Consider the following 17,560-nt stretch of genomic DNA (forward strand, 5'->3'; position numbering starts at 1 on the left):
TCACCTGATTCACATTTCTTCATAGGATAATGATACAAAAATAAATATCAATAAATTAAAATAACACTTAAATACAGAAAATACGCCAAATGTTCTTTGTTCTCCATCTCTCGCAAGATGAAATTCACATCAGTATCAGAAAATAATGTATAGTAAAGTCTGCAAATGCTGAAACTCCATATTCTGACAACAGCAGAAGGTGTTCTTTAAATTAATAGACATCAATTTTAGTCTTTAAAAATCTTCAGTGTTCCCTGCTGATTGTTGCCATGATGAGAAGGAGCTGTTGTAAATGTGCCCTGGTCTCAGCGTAAGTTATTTCCCAGGCACAGTCACTGAATCCCTGAAAAGGGAAAAAGTCAAGTAAATTTATTTGATAATGAAGAGGTTGGAATTGTCTGCAAATTCTGTTGGTAATTACAAAATGTCATGTGTGGCAGCTCACCTTCTGTTTCAGAAACTTTATCAGATCCTTGAAATATTTAAGAATTGTGGCATTTTTCCTTGCCCTGGACCCTGTCCTTGCTTTCATGACACAGACTTCCAGCTCTCTCAGCTGCCGATCCAAGAGAAGTGTGAAGTGTTCCACTGTGGCCTGGACCCACGTTACTGAGCTCAAGTTCATGCTGTAGATCCTGCGGAGGTGATGCAGTGTTTGATGGACAATCACGATCCTGTCCTGGGCCTGTGCAAAACACACAGGGTGACAATAGACAGATCCTGGATCCAGTAGGTTTTAAAGCTAGAATAGAATGTTTATGAGTCTTAGTAGGACAAGGTATCTGGTAATCAGGTATAGTTTCAAACAATCAATGCGTAAGTACTAGAGGGCATGGCTTTAATGTGAGAGGGACAGTTTAAAAGAGATCTGCGAGGCAGTTTTTAATACAACTATTGGATCGGCACATGGATATACAGGGATTGGGGGGGATACTTGGTATTGCGCAGAAGGGCCTGTTCTTGTGCTGTACGTTCTATGTTCAACTGGAGGTCTCCTAACCTTTCACAAATGAAAGAAGGTTAGAGCCAAACGAAATTGCATATATATTTTTGAACAGTGCATGTGGATTTATCAAAAGGACACAATATGCTTGAGTAACTCAGTGGGTCAGGCAGCATCTCTGGAGAAAAAGGATAGGTAACATTTTATGTCAAGACACTTTGTCAGACTGATTGTAGAGGTTGGGGAGAAGAAAGCTAAAAAGGGCAGAGGCTGGGCCAAAGCATGTCATGTAATAGATTAGCATATGCGAGTGGGGGTTTTGATAGGCCGATGGGTGGAACAAAGGCCAGAGGTAAGAGAGGAAGGGGTGGAGTTTGGAAGATTTAACAATTAGTTTGGCCTCAGGCGCAGGACTGAGTATCATGGACTGTGGTAGAATGTGAATCGGTTTATATCATATCATATATATACAGCCAGAAACAGGCCTTTTCGGCCCTCCAAGTCCGTGCCGCCCAGCGATCCCCGTACATTAACACTATCCTACACCCACTAGGGACAATTTTTACATTTACCCAGCCAATTAACCTACATACCTGTACGTCTTTGGAGTGTGGGAGGAAACCGAAGATCTCGGAGAAAACCCACGCAGGTCACGGGGAGAACGTACAAACTCCTTACAGTGCAGCACCCGTAGTCAGGATCGAACCTAAGTCTCCGGCGCTGCATTCGCTGTAAAGCAGCAACTCTACCGCTGCGCTACCGTGCCGATGACTGGTATGAATGGTGAAGGACCTTCATTACAGAGAGGCGAGAGAAGATGTGGCTGATCTCCTCAAGCCGGAGAATGTCAAGCTGCGGTGATAAAGAGATGTGCATTGTCATTAAAAGGATGGTGAAGAGGAAACAGTTATATAAACACATGCAGGCCCAGGAACAGGCATATAGGTGGTAGGCATAAATAAAGATATTGAGCGTGGGAGGAGAAGTCTTGCAATTTGTCTAAAGGTTCATTATATCTACACCTTGGGATAGCTGTTCGGCATTCGCCATTACTTTAAAAAAAAATTAGCACAGGCATTTTCCTCACCAAACTTGAATGGAGGCAAATCATCTGGTCAAACAATCAAAGTGCAACGCGGTCACTCAAATAGACCTATCATCCCTCCCTGCTCTCATCTCACATGAAGGATTTATTCATATGAACATCAGATCCTTCAATTCTTTGGAGGTTCAATATTTAGACCACTTGGATTCAAGAAAGGAAGTGGTCTAGATACCTCCTAAATGCTGTTAGAATTTCTGCCTCAAGGACCCTCTCAGTCAGTGAGCCCAACATCCAACTACACACTGGATGGAAAATATTTTTTCCCTCTATCCCATCCAAGCATTTAGTTCTCACAATAAAGCAAGACCTCTGGTTAGTGGTACCTCATGTTGTCCAGTGTGGACAAGTTGGGCCGAAGGGCCTTTTTCCACACTGTATTGCTATGACTCTGTGAGAGGATTTCCAGGAGATTAACTGAAATAAACTCAATAGATGGACGAATGAAGTAGATAAGGTGAAACCGGGAGAGAGGGTTGGGAGAGTGCACAACAGGGACCACAGGCGGTTGAACAAGGCCGCAGAACAGAAGACATGATCAGAAGTAATTGAATACTAACGTCACATTCTCTGGCAAAGGATCAGATGGGATTCGTTAAAACTTTTAACCGAAGCAACTGGAATGAACCACATTGATGTAAAATGCCGAGTTTACTCACATGAACCCCCATGGAAAGTTTCACCAGCTCCAAGGGTTTGGTTTCCAACGACGGTCGCTCAGTCCCACACTGTCGGGAGAGGTGGCCACCCTGAGACACAAGATGTCAAAGTTACTCGGGTTAGATTTATATTGGCACGTGTACCGAGCTACAGTCATTAACTTTGTTTTGCATGCTATCCATTCTAATCAGAAATACTGTAAATAAATGCAATCAAGTCAAACATGTCGAGTAGGTGGAGCGAAGGGGAAGATCCAGAGTGTAGAATATAAACAACCCCAGACAGAGAAATACTGGAGAACAGACTCCGTGTAATCACTGACACTTTAACAACAAACAGCCCGGAGAGTGTCGGATCGGTCACTGGGAGCGGGAACAACTCACCATTTCATTCAGTTTGCCCAGAGTATCCGTGTTGAGAACTTGCAGTAACTGCAGCCTCTCACATCCCAGGCTCAGGGTCCCGGACAACAACACCCACACAATGCAAACTCTGCAGACACTGCCCAAAGCCATCTTCAACCCACACTGAGTAAAGCACCGATCCGAGACCAGAATCAGCTCCGAAAACGGTCCCTGATCGCTGACTGAAACTCTGGATATGGAAATGCAGCGGCTTGTGATCCTGGAGCGGCCGCCTGTGCTGCCGAGACTGATGTCTGTGGATTCTGTGAGCTGTCTCTGCCATGCTGCCCGCTTTAATATCATACAATCCGAAAATAGGTGATGTTTGAAAAGTAAAATGATTGCGCTTTAAATTTGGAAGGTGTCGGGAGAGAGCGGTCTCCGTTCTGAAGTAAGGAATGTGAAAGTGGGAGAGTCCCGCAGCAGCGACGGGGAAATCCGCGATGGGAGAGAACAAGCGGCGCTGCGGCTCAGAGCTTCGCAGGTTCACATCAGGGGGTCGCAGGTGTTGTGGGGGAGGTTCAGTCTGGGCAGGGGACGGGGTGGGGAGGGGGACGTGACTGTGTCTGTGCATTGCTGGGGGCTGCATTTTATCCGGGTTATAGTAACACTGCGCCTTTCAGCGCTCACCCTCGGAGCCACGGACAGAGATTGTGTTAAAGCCGCCCCTCCACTCACCCAACTGCGGTGAAGCCACATCTCACGGGGACAGTGCGGAGAGCCGGCTCACGGCCGCTTGGTTGGTGGCGACACTCTCAGCGCCGATACACCTGACCCACACTCTGCTCTCCGAAGGAAAGTGCTTCTGGCCTCTCTGTCCTTTACATCAGACCGTGTGAAGTCGGTCCCGATCCCTTTCCTCTCTTCTCGCCGCCGCGGGAAGTCTCCGGCTCGGTCTGCCCGGGGGAAGCGGCCGCGCCGCGACTTCAGCCAAAGCGAAAGTGTCCCGGGGAAAGAGACGGGCTCGTCACATCCGAGAGTGGGCGTGTGTGTGAACCGCTCGGGTCCCGCTGAGAGGCTGAAGGGAAACGGGATCAACTGGTATTGGGTTATTATTGCACTGAAATATTGTGAAAGCCATTGTTTTACCCAAAGATACTACTAAGAGACTAGTATCTTTGGTTTTACCGTCATTCGGATAAATCTAACCTTGCAGGAGCACAACTCGTTTAGTTCAGTTCAAAAGTATGTCCTCGACCCGAAACGACCCATTCCTTCTCTCTAGAGATGCTGCCCGACCCGCTGAGTTACTGCTGCATTTTGTGTCTACCTTAGTTTAGTTGAGACACAGAGCATCGAAACAGGCCCGTCGGCCACCGAATCCACGCTGACAAACGATCACTCGCTCACGGTACTTTTCTGTTCTCCCACTTTCCCATCCATTCCCTGCACACTCGGGACAATTTACAGAGGCGCTTCTTCAGGTTCGCTGCCCGTGAATAGTGGAGTTCCGCAAGGGTCGGTGCTGAGGCCGCTTGTTTTCACGTTGTATAATAATAATTTGGATAGGGGATTGAAGGCCTTGAGGCCAAGTTTGCAGATGATGCTAAGGTGGAGGGGCAGGAAGTGTATAGGAAGCAAGGACTCTGCTGAAAGACGTGGACAGGTTAGGAGAGTGGGCAGAGAAGTGGCATACTCATTCAGCATAGCAAATTTTGGAATCATGCATTTTGGTAATTTGGTAATTTTGGTAATTTGGTAATTTTGGAATCATGCATTTTCTAAATGGAGAGAAAATCCTGAAATCGGAGGTGCAAAGGGACTTGGGAGTGCAGGTGCAGGACTCCTAAAAAGTTAATTTGCAAGTCGGTAGTAAGGAAGTCAAGTTCAATGCTAGCTTTCATATCAAGAGAACTGTAATAGAAGAACAGAGATGTAATGCTATAAGGCGCTGTTAAGGCCGCCTTTGGTGTACTGTGAGCAAATACAGGCCCCATATCTGAGGAAGGATGTGCTGGGTCTGGAGCAGGTCTAGAGGAGGTTTACAAGAATGATTTCAGGAATGAGTGGGTTAGTATATGATGAGCATTTGACAGCACTGGGACTCTACTCACTGGAATTTAGAAGGTTAAGGAGGGACCTCATTGAAACTTGCAGAATAATGAAAGGCATAAATTGAGTGGATGTGGAAAGGATGTTTCCACTGGTGGGAGAGTCTAAGACCAGATGTCATAGCCTCAGAATTAAAGGGCGCTCTTTTGGAAAGGAGGTGAGGAGGAACTTCTATAGTCACAGGATAGTTAGTATGTGGAGCTCATAGAAACATAGAAAATTGGTGCAGGATAGGCCATTCGGCCCTTCGAGCCTGCACTGCCATTCAATATGATCATGGCTCATCATCCAACTCAGTATCCCGTACCTGCCTTCTCTCCATACCCCCTGATCCCTTTAGCCACAAGGGCCACATCTAACTCCCTCTTAAATATAGCCAATGAACTGGCCTCAACTACCTTCTGTGGCCGAGAATTCCACAGATTCACCACTCTCTGTGTGAAAAAAAACGTTCTCATCTCGGTCCTAAAAGAGTTCCCCTTATCCTTAAACTGTGACCCCTTGTTCTGGACTTCCCCAACATCGGGAACAATCTTCTTGCATCTAGCCTGTCCAACCCCTTAAGAATTTTGTAAGTTTCTATAAGATCCCCCCGCAATCTTCTAAATTCCAGAGAGTACAAGCCGAGTCTATCCAGTCTTTCTTCATATGAAAGTCCTGCCATCCCAGAAATCCATCTGGTGAACCTTCTCTGTACTCCCTCTATGGCAAGAATGTCTTTCCTCAGATTAGGAGACCACAACTGCACACAATACACCAGGTGTGGTCTCACCAATGCCCTGTACAACTGCAGCAGATCCTCCCTGCTCTCATACTCATATCCCCTCGCTATGAATGCCAACATACCATTCGCTTTCTTCACTGCCTGTTGCACCTGCATGCCTACTTTCAATGACTGGTGTACCATGACACCCAGGTCTCGTTGCATCTCAACTTCTCCTAATCGGCCACCATTCAGATAATAGTCTGCTTTCCTGTTCTTGCCACCAAAGTGGATAACCTCACATTTATCCACATTATAGTACATATGCCATGCATTTGCCCACTCACCTAACCTATCTAAGTCACGTTGTAGCCTCCTCGCATCCTCCTCACAGCTAACATTGCCCCCCAGCTTCGTGTCATCGGCAAACTTGGAGATGTTGCATTCAATTCCCTCGTCTAAATCGTTAATATATATTGTTAATAGCTGGGGTCCCAGCACTGAGCCTTGTGGTACCCCACTAGTCACTGCCTGCCATTCTGAAAAGGACCCGTTTACTCCTACCCTTTGCTTCCTGTCTGCCAGCCAGTTCTCTATCCACATCAATACTGAACCCACAATACCGTGTGCTTTAAGTTTGCATACTAATCTCTTATGTGGGGCCTTGTCGAAAGCCTTCTGGAAGTCCAGATATAACACATCCACTGGTTCTCCCATATCCACTCTACTAGTTATATCCTCGAAAAATTCTATAAGATTCGTCAGACATGATTTACCTTTCATAAATCCATGCTGACTTTGTCCAATGATTTCACCACTTTCCAAATGTGCTGCTATCCCATCTTTAATAACCGACTCTAGCATTTTCCCCACTACCGATGTTAGACTAACTGGTCTGTAATTCCCCGTTTTCTCTCTCCATCCCTTTTTGAAAAGTGGGGTTACATTAGCTACCCTCCAATCCTCAGGAACTACTTCAGAATCTAAAGAGTTTTGAAAAATTATCACTAATGCATCCACTATTTCTGGGGCTACCTCCTTAAGCACTCGGGGATGCAGCCTATCTGGCCCTGGGGATTTATCGGCCTTTAATCCATTCAATTTACCTAACACCACTTCCCGACTAACCTGGATTTCACTCAGTTCCTCCATCTCATTTGACCCCCGGTCCCCTGCTATTTCCAGCAGATTATTTATGTCTTCCTCAGTGAAGTTATTCAATTGGTCTGCCATGTCCTTGTTCCCCATGATCAATCACCTGTTTCTGACTGCAAGGGACCTACATTTGTTTTAACTAATCTTTTTCTCTTCACATATCTATAAAAGCTTTTGCAGTCAGTTTTTATGTTCCCTGCCAGTTTTCTTTCATAATCTATTTTCCCTTTCCTAATTAAGCCCTTTGTCCTCCTCTGCTGGACTCTGAATTTCTCCCAGTCCTCTGGTAGGCTGCTTTTTCTTGCTAATTTGTACTAATCTTTTGTTTTGATACTATCCCTAATCTCCCTTGTTAGCCACGGATGCACTACCTTCCCTGATTTATTCTTTTGCCAAACTGGGATGAACAATTGTTGTAGTTCATCCATGCGGTCTTTAAATGCCTTCCATTGCATATCCACCGTCAACCCTTTAAGAATGAATTGCCAGTCTATCTTGGCCAATTCACGTCTCATGCCCTCAAAGTTACCTTTCTTTAAGTTCAGAACCGTTGTTTCTGAATTAATTAATTCACTCTCTATCCTAATGAAGAACTCAACCATATTATTGTCACTCTTGCCTAAGGGGCCAGGCACATCAAGACTGCTAACTAACCCTTCCTCATTACTCAATACCCAGTCTAGAATAGCCTGCTCTCTCGTTGGTTCCTCTACATGTTGGTTTAGAAAACTATCCTGTATACATTCCAAGAACTCCTCTTCCTCAGCACCTCTGCCAATTTGATTCACCCAATCTATATGTAGATTGAAGTCACCCATTATAACAGTTTTACCTTTCTTGCACGCATTTCTAATTCCCTGTTTGATGCCATCCCCAACTCTACTACTACTGTTAGGTGGCCTGTACACAACTCCCAATAGCATTTTCTGCCCCTTAGTGTTTCGCAGCTCTACCCATATTGATTCAATAGACAATAGACAATAGTGCAGGAGTAGGCCATTCAGCCCTTCGAGCCAGCACCGCCATTCAATGCGATCATGGCTGATCACTCTCAATCAGTACCCCGTTCCTGCCTTCTCCCCATATCCCCTCACTCCGCTATCCTTAAGAGCTCTATCCAGCTCTCACTTGAAAGCATCCAACGAACTGGCCTCCACTGCCTTCTGAGGCAGAGAATTCCACACCTTCACCACTCTCTGACTGAAAAAGTGCTTCCTCATCTCCGTTCTAAATGGCCTACCCCATATTCTTAAACTGTGGCCCCTTGTTCTGGACTCCCCCAACATTGGGAACATGTTTCCTGCCTCTAATGTGTCCAATCCCCTAATTATCTTATATGTTTCAATAAGATCCCCCCTCATCCTTCTAAATTCCAGTGTATACAAGCCTAATTGCTCCAGCCTTTCAACATACGACAGTCCCGCCATTCCGGGAATCAACCTAGTGAACCTACGCTGCACGCCCTCAATAGCAAGAATATCCTTCCTCAAACTTGGAGACCAAAACTGCACACAGTACTCCAGGTGCGGTCCACATTCTCAAAGCTAATGTCCTTCCTTTCTATTTCGTTAATCTCCTCTCTAACCAGCAACGCTACCCCACCTCCTTTTCCTTTCTGTCTATCCCTCCTGAATATTGAATATCCCTGGATGTTCAGCTCCCAGCCTTGGTCACCCTGGAGCCATGTCTCCGTAATCCCAACTATATCTTATTCATTAATAACTATCTGCACATTCAACTCATCCACCTTATTACGAATTACGAATGCTCCTTGCATTGAGACACAAAGCCTTCAGGCTTGTTTTTACAACACTCTTACCCCTTAATTCAATTATGTTGAAAAGTGGCCCTTTTTAATTTTTGCCCTGGATTTGTCTGCCTGCCACTTTTACTTTTCACCTTGCTACCTATTGCTTCTACCCTCATTTTACACCCCTCTGTCTCTCTGCTCATGCTCCCATCCCCCTGCCACATTAGTTCAAATCCACCCACTGGTGGGAGAATCTAAGACCAGAGGTCATAGCCTCAGAATTAAAGGGCGCTCTTTTCGAAAGGAGGTGAGGAGGAACTTCTATAGTCACAGGATAGTTAGTATGTTGAGCTCATTGCCACAGAGGGCTGTGGAGGCGAAAGTGGATATCTCTAAGGAACAGCTAGACAAATTCTTGATAAGAATGGATGTGAAGGATCATGGGGAGAGGTCAGCAAAGTGGGTTTAGGAGCCATAGGTGAGCCAAAATTGAATAACAGAGTAGAGTCAACAGGCCGAATGGCCTTATTTTACTCCTATATCATGGGGAAAAGGTGGGCACGGGTTATTGATTGTAGACGATCAGCCATTATCACAATGAATGGCGGTGCTGGCTCGAAGGCACGAATGGCCTCCTCCTGCACCTATTTTCTATGTTTCTATGTTTCTATAACTTGTGAACTTGTGAACAATATAGTAACATGTAGATACTAGGGAATGGCGACGTTGATTTAATTAAAATGACACAAATTTCTGGAGTAACTTAGCATGACGGGCAGCATCTATGGAGGATATGGACAGATGATTTTTTTGGTCAGGGCCCTTCTTCAGACGGTATGTTGAATGGTGAAGAAAATTGGAAAAGAGGTAGGGCCGGGATATGATAGATGGATACATGTGAGGGGGAATAGTCCTTTTTCGAACGTGCAGTGGTACCATCCCCCAGCTCGTTCTTTGCTACATCGCGACTGCATCGAGGCTGCCCCTGCACTCTTGAAAAACATGCTGATTTAATTAACTTTACCACTAACTTTCATCCTGCACTCATATTCACGTGGACTATCTCCAACACACCTCTCCACTTTCTTCATCTCTCTGTCGCCATCACAGGGGACAGATTATTGACAGGCATTTATTACAAACCCACCAACTCCCAATGCATTGGTTCTGAATGTTTCTGGTGCCACCTCCTCCCACCCTTCATGTTGCAAGTATTCTATTCCCTCATCTCAATGTCTCCATCTCTTCCACATTTTCCACCAAGTTATTTTCCAATTTAAGCCATCCAAGATTTCCTCCTTCTTTAGTAAAAATGTTTGCCCCCTGCTGTCACAGATGGATCCCTCACTCATGTCTCCATTGTGTCCCATGATTCTGTTCTATTCCAAGAAGGAACAAGGATAAAGTTCCCCTAGTTCTTTCATTTCACACCACGGGCTTTTGCATTCAACAAATCATTCTCTGAAATTTCTGCCAATTTCAAGCGATCCCACCACCATTCACATCTTCCATCCCTTCCCCTTGTCACATTGGACATAAACCACTCCGTCTGCAACTCCTTTGCTCACTCCTTCCTTCCCACCCCATCCCACATACCTTCCCCAGCAACTGCAGGATACGTAACACCTGCCCCTTATCTCCTCCCTCACATCCATCCATGCACATGGGCAGTCCATGCAGGTGAGGCCAAGGTACACGTGCACCTACTCTAACCTCATCTACAGCATTTGGTGTTTTCTATGTGTCCTCCTGTACCCAAGATTCTGATTAGGCCTGCTGGATCTCTCGGTTGCAGGTAACTTCAAATCCTCTTCCCATTCGCAGACTGAGCTTCCTCTCCTGGGCCTCCTCCATTGCCAGTGAGGCCACACTTAAACTGTAGGATCAGGCCTCGTATTCTGCTTGGGTAGATTACAGCTTAATGGTATGAACATTGAATTCTCCAATACTACAGTTAACTACAGTAACTGGCAAACCAAATGCCTACCTCCCCTTTCTGCCACTGTCTCGTCTCCTTCTACCTATTTTAATTCCTCTGGCTTTACGATATGTCCTTTGTCTTTATCTCCTTATCTTGCACTTCCAGAAATGTCGCCTATCCATGTTCTCTGGAGATGCTGCCTGGCCTGTTGAGTTACTCCAGCACTTGGTGTTTTTCTGCCTATGTTGTATGTTCACTTCAGGCACAAACATTCATCATTCTTGTTCAGAATTTGAATGAAATCAAAGAATCAGAGGCAATTCACTTCACTATGAATGCACTTGCTTTTTCTGTGCACCTGAGATTACAGAGGAAGGAGTACGTATAGTGGAGGACGTGCCTAAAATCTAGAGAATTTCCATTCAGCAGAAAGATCGGCATAATCAAATATAATGCTAAAAATATGTCCAATACCAAAAGCACTTTAGAATCACATCTCAATTAAAAGTTTTTTTAATTTATAAAAAAATATTATCCATTGCTTATCTCTCAAAAACAATAAATTAACAAAGATATTGAACTATTCACATATGTTTAAAATATATATATTACAGAAAATATTAATAAATTATTGTCTATATATATTCTGACCAGTGAGACAACAAGCTAATAATCATTACTTTGGGTGGGGTGGGAGCTGCTTTATGTCATCGTCCACCCTGGGTAGTTCTACGGAACTGGCAAAATTTGCAACAAAGCGTCAACTACGGTAGTCTGAAGCACCAAATGCCACTTTTGATTGTTGTAGTTGACATACAAAAGAAAGATTACTTTGGGTGAAGGATGAAGTTAAGCATAATTGTTCAGCAAACCCACTGCCTGAGAGGGCTTAGGGTAGGCGGGTGCACTCCCAATGCACAGTCTCATTGCAGTAGTGATACATGGAGGACAATTATTTTTTAAAGGGGCAAAAAACTACAATTCTAATGTTCAAACCGTTTCCACAAAAGCAAACTGGACGGACATTGTAACAGCTCATATAGCTGAGATCATTCAATATGAAATGCCACCAGTTCACTTCAGAGTAGGAAGTGAAATAGTATCGACCATAACAGAGACATGCTACAGCAAGGCATTGAGAATGGTCAGCTGACCACAGAGCACCTTATCCAGTCATGGAACTCTGCATTGCAGCAGCTGCCAGTCTTTGAAAGAGAATTTTCACCAGATTCACATTTCTTCACAGGATAATGATACAAAAATAAATATCAATAAATTAAAATAACACTTAAATACAGAGAACACGCCAAATGTTCTTTGTTCTCCATCTCTCGCAAGATGAAATTCACATCAGTATCAGAAAATAATGTATAGTAAAGTCAGCAAATGCTGAAACTCCATATTCTGACAACAGCAGAAGGTGTTCTTTAAATTAATAGACATCAATTTTAGTCTTTAAAAATCTTCAGTGTTCCTTGCTGATTGTTGCCATGATGAGAAGGAGCTGTTGTAAATGTGCCCTGGTCTCAGCGTAGGTTATTTCCCAGGCACAGTCACTGAATCCCTGAAATGGGAAAAAGTCAAGTAAATTTATTAGATAATGAAGAGGTTGGAATTGTCTGCAAATTCTGTTGGTAATTACAAGGTGTCATGTGTGGCAGCTCACCTTCTGTTTCAGAAACTTTGTCAGATCCTTAAAATATTTAAGAATTGTGGCATTTTTCCTTGCCCTGGACCCTGTCCTTGCTTTCATGACACAGACTTCCAGCTCTCTCAGCTGCCGATCCAAGAGAAGTGTGAAGTGTTCCACTGTGGCCTGGACCCACGTTACTGAGCTCAGGTTCATGCTGTAGATCCTGCGGAGGTGATGCAGTGTTTGATGGACAATCGCGATCCTGTCCTGGGCCTGTGCAAAACACACATGGTGACATTAGACAGATCCTGGATCCAGTAGGTTTTAAAGCTAGAATAGAATGCTTATGAGTCTTAGTAGGGCAAGGTATCAGGTAATCAGGTATAGTTTCAAACAATCAAAGCGTAAGTACTAGAAGGCATGGCTTTAATGTGAGAGGGACAGTTTAAAGGAGATCTGTGAGGCAGTTTTTAATACAACTATTGGATCGGCACATGGATATACAGGGATTGGGGGGAATACGAGGTATTGGCAGGTAGATAAGTGATGGTCTTGGCATCAGGTTTGGCACAGACACGATGCACAGAAGGGCCTGTTCTTGTGCTGTACGTTCTATGTTCAACTGGAGGCCTGCTAATCTTTCACAAATGAAAGAAGGTCAGAGCCAAGTGAAATTGCATAAATATGTTTGAACATTGCATGTGCTTTTATCAAAAGGACAAAATATGTTGGAGTAACTCGGTGGGTCAGGCAGCATCTCTGGAGAAAATGGATAGGTAACATTTTATGTCAAGACATTTTGTCAGACTGATTGTAGGGGTTGGGGAGAAGAAAGCTAAAAAGGGCAGAGGCTGGGCCAAAGCATGTCATGTAATAGATTAGCATAGGCAAGTGGGGGTTTTGATAGGCCGGTGGATGGAACAAAGGCCAGAGGTAAGAGAGGAAGGGGTGGAGTTTGGAAGATTTAACAATTAGTTTGGCCTCAGGCGCTGGACTGAGTATCATGGACTGTGGTAGAATGTGAAACGGTTTATGTGGCTGGTATGAATGGTGAAGGACCTTAGTTACAGAGAGGCGAGAGAAGATGTGGCTGTTCTAATCAAGCCGGAGAATGTCAAGCTGTGGTGATAAAGAGATGTGCATTGTCATTAAAAGGATGGTGAAGAGGGAAAAGTTATCTAAACGCATACAGGCCCAGGAACAGACATATAGGTGGTAGGCATAAATAAAGATATTGAGCATGGGAGGAGAAGTCTTGCAATTTGTCTAAAGGTTCATTATATCTACACCTTGGGGTAGCTGTTCGGCATTCGCCATTGCTTTTTTTAAAAATCAGCACAGGCATTTTCCACACTAAACTTGAATGGAGGCAAATCATCTGGTCAAACAATCAAAGTGCAACACGGTCACTCAAATAGACCCATCATCCCTCCCTGCTCTCATCTCACATGAAGGATTTATTCATATGAACATCAGATCCTTCAATTCTTTGGAGGTTCAATATTTAGACCACTTGGAATCAAGAAAGGAAGTGGTCTAGATACCTCCTAAATGCTGTTAGAATTTTTGCCTCAAGGACCCTCTCAGTCAGTGAGCCCAACATCCAACTACACACTGGATGGAAAATATTTTTTCCCTCTATCCCATCCAAGCATTTAGTTCTCACCATAAAGCAAGACCTCTGGTTGGTGTTACCTCTATTATGGGGAAATGTTTACTGTAGTCCACCCTATCCACACGGATCATAATGTTGTACATTTCTATTGTGTCCCCTGTGCCCTCTCCTCCATGAACCCAATGGACTTGCTGGGTTATGTAAAGATTTAACCAAACCAGAGTGAACCTCACAATTGCTCATTGCACTCAATCATTTGGAGGGTAGAGTGGTGTCAAGATTTCATCGCCTATGCTGGACGCAGCTTGTGATTTAAGAGGAGGGGATAGTGAAGATAGTTGTGAAAAAGAAATTGCAGCAGGTTCTTGATCGATTGGCCAGTTGGGCTGAGGAATGATTGATCGAATACATAGAAATGTGAGTTGTTGCATTTTGGGATGGCTAATATGGGCAGGACCTACACAGTGAAAGGCAGGGCTCTGGGGAGTGTTGTAGAGCAGACAGATCTAGGAGTGCAGGTGCATGGTTCCTCGAAGGTCAAGTCGCAGGAAGAGAAGGTGTTCACAAAGGCTTTTGGCACATTGGCCTTCATCAGTCAGAATATTAAGTATAGAAGTTGGGAGGTCATGTTGCAGTTGTATAAGAGGGTGGTGAAACTGCATTTAGAATATTGTGTTCAGTTCTGAGCCCTATTTTGTAGGAAAGATGTTGTCAAGCTAGAAAGGGTACAGAGAAGATTTAAGAGAATGTTGCCAGGACTAGACGGTCTGAACCAAAGGGAGAGATTGAGTACGCTGAGACTCTATTCCCTGGAGTGCAGGAGGATGAGAGGTGATCTTATAGAGGTGTATAAAATAATGAGCGGAATAGATTGGGGAAAGCACAGAGTCTTGCCCAGAGTAGGTGAATTGAGGACCAGAGAACGTAGGTTTAAAATGAAGTGGAAAAGATTTACTGTGAATCTAAGGGGTAAACTTTTCACACAAAGGGAGGTGGGTGTATGTAACAAGCTGCCAGATGAGGTAATTGAGGCTGGGACTAACCCAACGTTTAAGAAACAGTTAGACATGTACATGGTTAGGACAGGTCTGGATCATTTGGATAGGATAGCTGGGACATGTTGGCCAGTGTGGACATGTTGGGCCGAAGGGCCTGTTTCCACACTGTATAGCTATGACTCTGTGAGAGGATTTCCAGGAGATTAACTGAAATAAACTCAATAGATGGACGAATGAACTAGATAAGGTGAAACCGGGAGAGAGGGGGTGGGAATGCACAACAGGGACCACAGGCGGTTGAACAAGGCCGCAGAACAGATGACATGATCAGAAGTAGTTGAATACTAACGCCACAATCTCCGGCAAAGGATCAGATGGGATCCGTTAAAACTTTTAACAGAAGCAACTGGAATGAACCAAATAGATGTAAAATGCCGAGTTTACTCACATGAACCCCCATGGAAAGTTTCACCAGCTCCAAGGGTTTGGTTTCCAACGACCGTCGCTCAGTCCCACACTGTCGGGAGAGGTGGCCAACCTGAGACACAAGATGTCAACGTTACTCGGGTTAGGTTTATATTGGCACGTGTACCGAGCGACAGTCATTAACTTTGTTTTGCATGCTATCCATTCTAATCAGAAATACTGTAAATAAATGCAATCAAGTCAAACACTTTAACAACAAACAGCCCGGAGAGTGTCGGATCGGTCACTGGGAGCGGGAACAACTCACCATTTCATTCAGTTTGCCCAGAGTATCCGTGTTGAGAACGTGTAGTAACTGCAGCCTCTCACAGCCCAGGCTCAGGGTCCCGGACAACAACACCCACACAATGCAAACTCTGCAGAAACTGCCCAAAGCCATCTTCAACCCACACTGAGTAAAGCAACGATCCGAGACCAGAATCAGCTCCGAAAACGGTCCCTGATCGCTGACTGAAACTCTGGATATGGAAATGCAGCGGCTTGTGATCCTGGAGCGGCCGCATGTGCTGCCGAGACCGATGTCTATGGATTCTGTGAGCTGTCTCTGCCATGCTGCCCGCTTTAATATCATACAATCCGAAAATAGGTGATGTTTGAAAAGTAAAATGATTGCGCTGGAGAGAGCGGTCTCCGTTCTGATGTAAAGAATGTGAAAGTGGGAGAGTCCCGCAGCAGCGACGGGGAAATCCGCGATGGGAGAGAACAAGCGGCGCTGCGGCTCAGAGCTTCGCAGGTTCACATCAGGGGGTCGCAGGTGTTGTGGGGGAGGCTCAGTCTGGGCAGGGGATGGGGTGGGGAGGGGGACGTGACTGTGTCTGTGCATTGCTGGGGGCTGCATTTTATCCGGGTTATAGTAACACTGCGCCTTTCAGCGCTCACCCTCGGAGCCACGGACAGAGATTGTGTTAAAGCCGCCCCTCCACTCACCCAACTGCGGTGAAGCCACATCTCACGGGGACAGTGCGGAGAGCCGGCTCACGGCCGCTTGGATGGTGGCGACTCTCTCAGCGCCGATACACCTGACCCACACTCTGCTCTCCGAGGGGAAATGCTTCTGGCCACTCTGTTCTTTACATCAGACCGAGTGTGAAGTCGGTCCCGATCCCTTTCCTCTTTTCTCGCCGCCGCGGGAAGTCTCCGGCTCCGTCTGCCGGGGAGAAGCGGCCGCGCCGCGACTTCAGCCAAAGCGAAAGTGTCCCGGGGAAAGAGACGGGCTGGTCACATCCGAGAGTGGGCGTGTGTGTGAACCGCTCGGGTCCCGCTGAGAGGCTGAAGGGAAACGGGACCAACTGGTATTGGGTTATTGTTGCACTGAAATATTGTGAAAACATTTGTTTTACCCAAAGATACTACTAAGAGACTAGTATCTTTGGTTTTACCGTCATTCGGTTAAATCTAACCTTGCAGGAGCACAACTCCTTTAGTTCAGTTCAATATATGTTCTCGATCCGAAACGACCCATTCCTTCTCTCCAGAGATGCTGCCCGACCCGCTAAGTTACTGCTGCATTTTGTGTCTACCTTAGTTTAGTTCAGACACAGAGCATCGAAACAGGCCCGTCGGCCACCGAATCCACACTGACAAACCATCACTCGTTCAAGGTACTTTTCTGTTCTCCCACTTTCCCATCCATTCCCTGCACACTCGGGACAATTTACAGAGGCGCTTCTTCAGGTTGGCTGCCCGTGAATAGTGGAGTTCCGCAAGGGTCGGTGCTGAGGCCGCTTGTTTTCACATTGTATAATAATAATTTGGATAGGGGATTGAAGGCCTTGAGTCCAAGTTTGCAGATGATGCTAAGGAAGGTGGAGGGGCAGGAAGTGTATAGGAATCAAGGACTCTGCTGAAGGAGAACTCCCTCTTAAATATAGCCAATGAACTGGCCTCAAGTACCTTCTGTGGCAGAGAATTCCGCAGATTCACCACTCTCTGTGTGAAACAAAAAGTTCTCATCTCGGTCCTAAAAGACTTCCCCCTTATCCTTAAACTGTGACCCCTTGTTCTGGACTTCCTCAACATCGGGAACAATCTTCCTGCATCTAGCCTGTCCAAACCCTTAAGAATTTTATACGTATCTATAAGATCCCCCCTCAATCTTCTAAATTCCAGCGAGTCTAAGCCGAGTCTATCCAGTCTTT

General features: G+C 45.2%; 2 protein-coding genes across 2 annotated transcripts; both read right to left on the reverse strand.

Moving 5' to 3' along the window:
- Positions 1 to 244: 244 nt before the first annotated feature.
- Positions 245 to 3,808, reverse strand: LOC144607804 (interferon a3-like). The gene is made up of 4 exons (XM_078424906.1): positions 3,788 to 3,808; positions 2,705 to 2,794; positions 446 to 685; positions 245 to 343 (listed from the first exon to the last, which is right to left on the reverse strand). The coding sequence occupies exons 1-4, from the start codon at positions 3,806 to 3,808 to the stop codon at positions 245 to 247; spliced, it is 450 nt and encodes a 149-aa protein (XP_078281032.1).
- Positions 3,809 to 12,125: 8,317 nt separating this feature from the next.
- LOC144607777 (interferon a3-like) lies at positions 12,126 to 16,481 on the reverse strand. The gene is made up of 4 exons (XM_078424838.1): positions 16,350 to 16,481; positions 15,385 to 15,474; positions 12,357 to 12,596; positions 12,126 to 12,254 (listed from the first exon to the last, which is right to left on the reverse strand). The coding sequence occupies exons 1-4, from the start codon at positions 16,368 to 16,370 to the stop codon at positions 12,156 to 12,158; spliced, it is 450 nt and encodes a 149-aa protein (XP_078280964.1). The 5' UTR covers positions 16,371 to 16,481; the 3' UTR covers positions 12,126 to 12,155.
- Positions 16,482 to 17,560: the final 1,079 nt, after the last annotated feature.

The sequence above is a fragment of the Rhinoraja longicauda genome, chromosome 29, assembly GCF_053455715.1.
Source record: "Rhinoraja longicauda isolate Sanriku21f chromosome 29, sRhiLon1.1, whole genome shotgun sequence".
NCBI lineage: Eukaryota > Metazoa > Chordata > Chondrichthyes > Rajiformes > Arhynchobatidae > Rhinoraja > Rhinoraja longicauda.